The 6,270-nt window shown below is 37.4% G+C and overlaps 1 protein-coding gene across 1 annotated transcript in view; it reads right to left on the bottom strand.

Moving 5' to 3' along the window:
- Nucleotides 1–3,122: 3,122 nt before the first annotated feature.
- The window catches only part of GEMIN2 (gem (nuclear organelle) associated protein 2), a 22,177-nt gene continuing 19,029 nt past the window's right edge, over nt 3,123–6,270 (bottom strand). Inside the window, exon 10 of the mRNA XM_010835328.1 lies at nt 3,123–3,536. Coding sequence (XP_010833630.1) covers nt 3,497–3,536 — 40 coding nt within the window. The 3' untranslated portion in view covers nt 3,123–3,496. The remainder of the gene's footprint in view (nt 3,537–6,270) is intronic.

The following is a 6,270-nucleotide window of genomic DNA, read 5'->3' as shown; positions in this document are numbered from 1 at the left end:
ATATTCATTGATGGCACTTGATTTGTACTGGCAAACAAGGAAATAATGTACAGCCAGTAAAAAGGATGAAATAGAGCTGTATGTATTTGCTTACATGGAATGATGTTAATTGGTCTTAGAAAGTTTTGTTTTTTTACAGGATACCACACATGCAATATATAAAATATATATTATAAACATAAATATACATGACTATGAGTGTATCCAAAAGACTTGAAAGTTATAAGTAAATTGTACAGTTTAAAGTAATCCCACAATAAAGATTTTTTTGGGGTATCTTTCTGTACAACTACATTTTAATTATAGTCATCAACAGCCCTAAGTGAACAGTAAACTTGTGTTGAAGAGCAGATGTATGTTTCAAAAGTAAATATACTGTATGAATGACAAACTGTGAGGTAGCTTTATAAACTGTAGTCAGTGGCCTATTCTAACCACGATGACAGTTCAACCCTTGTCTACTAGCCAAACCTCTATAAAGGAACTTAAGCCTGGAGATGTCAGCAGAACCTGTCTTGGTCCATTTGGGCTGCTTTTCTACTATATACTGCTATACTCATCTTTCTCAGTTTCTAATGCATTTGTATTCTTTTTGTCCCCACATGGTAAAACTGGTAACTTGAACCACTTTTCATCTAGTTTAGTCTCTAACTGACTTATTCTGCTAAGAGACACAGATGAAATAATCTTAAAAAAAAAAAAAAGTGTACAATAAAAGTACAAACAATTTAATGAATGCATAATGTCCTCCTGACCAAAAGAAGTAATGAATCTTTATGTGAAAAAAAATAGGTGCAATCCAATTTATCTGGTCCATACCCCCACAGACCTGATTAAACTACTGTATGGTAGCTACTATTTTCAAAATAATTACCTCTAAATTCTGTATTTAAAATGTGTAATTTCTCAATGAACTTAAAGCATTTCTGTGTCAAAGAATTGGAAAAATTTTCCTCTTCAATTTCTCATTAACATCAGAAGACACTTTTATTTGTTAAAGACTTGATAAACCCTTCAGCTATATTGGTAGTCTGCCTAATTATATTTGTGACTTAAAATACCTTGTTTCTACATTCCTGAAAAATATCCTTATGCCAAGTTAAGTTATTACAAAAATAAGTTTTCAGTTAAATATTAGAGACCTACAGCTTGCTGGAAAACAGAGGTATAACAGCATTAAAACAGTATAAATTGTTATACTGTTATACATAAACAGTATATATAATGTTATATATAACAGTATATATACTGTTATATATAAAGTGTTATACCACGTCTTCTGTACATGCAAAATTGCGTTTTTTGTTTCTAGTCCTCAGGAATGTTAATTCTTCTGTGTGAGTAGTGACCATAACTACATGCTTAGCCACTAGCCATGGAAAAGTTATACATTAGTTACAACAATAACTGCCACTTTATACCTTTACTATTAATAAATCAGTCCCTAGCCTTACCCAGTAAAGATCAAATAGCAAAGAACATGAGTCTATTACAAGGCTACTTGTGGTTATTGGTTGGAAATCTAAACTCTTCATGGTAGACACTGCTGGCTGCCTACTCAACAGCCCTTCTCCCCTCTGGTCTAACAGAACCATTTTTGGTAGGAGTGACAATGTACTCACCAATAATTACATTTTCCAGCATTCATTCTAAGTAGAAAATATTGTAATTCTGGCAAATAATGTGTAAGTTGAGGATTTCTTATAATACTTTTCTCCCCTGATAAGACATCAGGAAGTGTGGTACCTTTTTATCCTCCCTGGAATGTAGATTCAAAGAGATAACCATATCATAACTAAAAAGATGAAAACTATCCTCTTAGATTGATGAAAGAGAAATCTGGATATAGCCTAGGATATTTAAGATATTGTTAGAGCCAGCTGCTACACCAGCTCTGAACTTCTCAAGCCAGAATTAATGAGAAAAAAAATAAATTCTTAATTTTTAAAACCTCAGTTAAGTTTCAAAAGCAATACTTAACTGTTGGAATCTTATGACTTTCAATCCTACTCTTGGGAACTTCTGGTCAAAGAAAGGAAAAATTGTACATAAAGATATTTTCTATATTGGATTAACACTGAAAACATTAAATACCCAACAATGAGAGAATGTTTAAATTCTGGTAAAACACAACTTAAGACTACTAGGCTACCATTTAAAATTCAGTTTTTTGAGGGAATTTCCTGGCAGTCCAGTGGTTTGGACTCCTTGCTTTGATGGCTGAGGGCCCAGGGTTCAATCCCTGGTTAGGGAACTAAGATCCCACAAGCCCTTGTGTGCCACCCCCCTCCCCCACTGCCAAAACCAACCTTTGGAAGACAACGTGGTAGAAAAGATTAAAATATAAAATTATATCTGCTCCATTTATAACTAGTGGCAAAACTATTGGTGGCCCGATCCACGTTTATTCCCAATCCTCTTCTCCTTTTCCATTTCCCATTAGAAAGATTGGAAAAGCTTACAATTTCATTTCCCCATTCTTCTTGAAGCTAGAGGCAATTTATACATTCAAGGCCAACAGATGAACACAAGTCTGCTGTGGATTTCTGGAGAAGGTTTTGCTTTTATGAGAAAAGACTCAGATGTGGGAGGCTCTGCCTCCTTCCCCCACTTTTCTGTCTTGAACACAGACACACTGCTCTGCGCTGCAGTGGCCATCTTACCATGAAGGAAACACTAACAGACTTTCGGACACCTTGGTAGAGTGGAGTCACTGAACCAATGCCGGCTCCTCTAGGATTCTTGTTATATGAGAAAAATAAATCCCTATTTGAAAAACCATTGCTACTTGGATCTTCCATCACTTAAAGTATGAAACACTCCCACCTGATATAGAAGTAGAAAAATTATAAGTGATATGATAAAAGATGTGACAGAAAAATTAAAAGAGTTGACCTTCTATAGTATTACACAAAATGATTTGTAAAGAAAAAATTGCGTTTATGCAAGAAAGCTTTTAAAAATAAAAATACTGAGCTTAAAGAGAAAACATGAGACTAACTTTGTTGCTAACCATGACCACACATGCCATATAAACTAGGTCATCTTAATTCTAATACCAAGGACATTAGTCTGCTGTCTTGTTTTGTTAAAGAGTCAAACAAAATTGAGTAACCAAAACATATTTTCAATAAAAGTTTATATGTGTATATGTAAATAAACAACAAAACAGCACCAAAGACCTCTACAATTTCACCATACAGTTTCCGTGTAGGATGCTTCATCAATCAATCTTTCACTTTTGCTTTAAAAGCACGTGATTACAGAAAACTGCTTATTCATTAAAAACTGGGTAAGATCTTTCAAAGATACCTCAGATGTTCAAAATAATACAAGCTGTCTTCTGAAGATCAACGTGAGTTGCACAGGTTAAGTTGAAGACTCTTCACACAGTGCTGAAAATGTGAGGCAATCTGCACCTGAACTGGCACTGCACTTCCTCACACTCAGGCTGTCTTCATCACAAGTATCTTCTATCCCTCAGAGATCAGCTACATCAAGATGGCTCATCGGCCAAGTCACGCTGGTCAAAATACCTGGTGAAAAAAGAATTTGCACAGTGAAGGAAAGCATAAAATGAAAAGGGAACTTATGAACTGGGAGAAAATATTTGCAAACAATGTGATCCATGAGGGTATAATTTCCAAAATAAAAAAAGCAGCTCATGCAACTCAAAAAGCAAAAAACCCAATAAAAAAAATGAGCAGAAAACCTATAAAGACATTTCTTCACAGAAGATACACAGCTGGCCAAGAGGCACATGAAAAGATGCTCAACATCACTAATTTTTTGAGAAATGCAAATCAAAACTACAATGAGGTATCACCTCACGCCAGTCAGAATGGCCATCATCAAATGATGGAAAGGGTATGGAGAAAAGGGAACTCTCCTACACTGTTGGTAGGAATGGAAATTGGTGCAGCCACTATGGAAAAACAGTATGGAGGTTCCTAAAAAGAATTAAAAATAGAGTTACCATATGATCTAGCAATCCCACTCCTGGGCATATATCTGGAGAAAACTCTAAAAAGGTACATGTATATACATATATAAGGAATATTACTAAGCTATAAAAAACAATGAAATAATGCTATTTGCAGCAACTTGGATGGACCTAAAGACTATCATACAAGGTGAAGTAAGTCAGACAAAGATAAACACCATATGATATCACTTTTATGTGGAATCTAAAAAAACGATACAAATGAACAAAATGATACAAAACAGACACAGACCCACAGGCATAGAAAACAAGTTTATGGTAACTGAAGGAGAAAGGTGAGGGGCAGGGCAGGGGAGAATGAATTAGGAGTTCCCAATGAGCAGATAAGTCCTTAGCAGTCCACTAAGGACTTCCCTCCAAGGAGACACCCCCTCGTCCAAGGTAAGGAGCAATGGCTGCGCTTTGCTGGAACAGCCGTGAAGAGATACCCCACGCCCAAGATAAGAGAAACCCAAGTAACACGGTAGGTGTTGCAAGAGGGCATCAGAGGGCAAACACACTGAAACCATACTCACAGAAAACTAGTCAATCTAATCACACTAGGACCACAGCCTTGTCTAACTCAATGAAACTAAGCCATGCCCATGGGGCAACCCAAGATGGGCGGGTCATGGTGGAGAGATTTGACAGAATGTGGTCCACTGGAGAAGGGAATGGCAAACCACTTCAGTATTCTTGCCTTGAGAACCCCATGAACAGTATGAAAAGGCAAAATGATAGGATACTGAAAGAGAAACTCCCCAGGTCAGTAGGTGCCCAATATGCTACTGGAGATCAGTGGAGAAATAACTTCAGAAAGAATGAAGGGATGCAGCCAAAGCAAAAACAATACCCAGCTGTGGATGTGACTGGTGATAGAAGCAAGGTCCAATGCTGTAAAGAGCAATATTGCATAGGAACCTGGAATGTCAGGTCCATGACACTGGCAAGGCAAACTGGAAGTGGTCAAACAAGAGATGGCAAGAGTGAATGTCGACATTCTAGGAAATCAGCGAACTGAAATGGACTGGAATGGGTGAGTTTAACTCAGATGACCATTATATCTACTACTGCGGGCAGGAATCCCTCAGAAGAAATGGAGTGGCCATCATGGTCAACAAAAGAGTCCGAAATGCAGTACTTGGATACAATCTCAAAAACGACAGAATGATCTCTGTTCGTTTCCAAGGCAAACCATTCAATATCACAGCAATCCAAGTCTATGCCCCAACCAGTAATGCTGAAGAAGCTCAAGTTGAACGGTTCTATGAAGACCTACAAGACCTTTTAGAACTAACACCCAAAAAAGACGTCCTTTTCATTATAGGGGACTGGAATGCAAAAGTAGGAAGTCAAGAAACACCTGGAGTAAAAGGCAAATTTGGCCTTGGAAAACGGAATGAAGCAGGGCAAAGACTAATAGAGTTTTGCCAAGAAAATGCACTGGTCATAACAAACACCCTCTTCCAACAACACAAGAGAAGACTCTACACATGGACATCACCAGATGGTCAACACCAAAATCAGATTGATTATATTCTTTGCAGCCAAAGATGGAGAAGCTGTATACAGTCAGCAAAAACAAGACCAGGAGCTGACTGTGGCTCAGATCATGAACTCCTTATTGCCAAATTCAGACTTAAATTGAAGAAAGTAGGGAAAACCACTAGACCATTCAGGTATGACCTAAATCAAATCCCTTATGATTATACAGTGGAAGTGAGAAATAGATTTAAGGGCCTAGATCTGATAGATAGAGTGCCTGATGAACTATGGAATGAGGTTCGTGACACTGTACAGGAGACAGGGATCAAGACCATCCCCATGGAAAAGAAATGCAAAAAAGCAAAATGGCTGTCTGGGGAGGCCTTACAAATAGCTGCAAAAAGAGGAGAAGCAAAAAGCAAAGGAGAAAAGGAAAGATATAAACATCTGAATGCAGAGTTCCAAAGAATAGCAAGAAAGGATAAGAAAGCCTTCTTCAGCGATCAATGCAAAGAAATACAGGAAAACAACAGAATGGGAAAGACAAGGGATCTCTTCAAGAAAATCAGAGATACCAAAGGAACATTTCATGCAAAGATGAGCTTGATAAAGGACAGAAATGGTATGGACCTAACAGAAGCAGAAGATATTAAGAAGAGATGGCAAGAATACACAGAAGAACTGTACAAAAAAGATCTTGACTCCCAGATAATCATGATGGTGTGATCACTCACCTAGAGCCAGACATCCTGGAATGTGAAGTCAAGTGGGCCTTAGAAAGCATCACTACAAACAAAGCTAGT

Source organism: Bison bison, unplaced genomic scaffold (assembly GCF_000754665.1).
Source record: "Bison bison bison isolate TAMUID 2011002044 unplaced genomic scaffold, Bison_UMD1.0 scf7180017864041, whole genome shotgun sequence".
NCBI classification, from domain to species: Eukaryota; Metazoa; Chordata; class Mammalia; order Artiodactyla; family Bovidae; genus Bison; species Bison bison.
The sequence above is the reverse complement of the archived record's forward strand: the minus strand, read 5'-3'. Positions and strand labels throughout refer to the sequence as shown.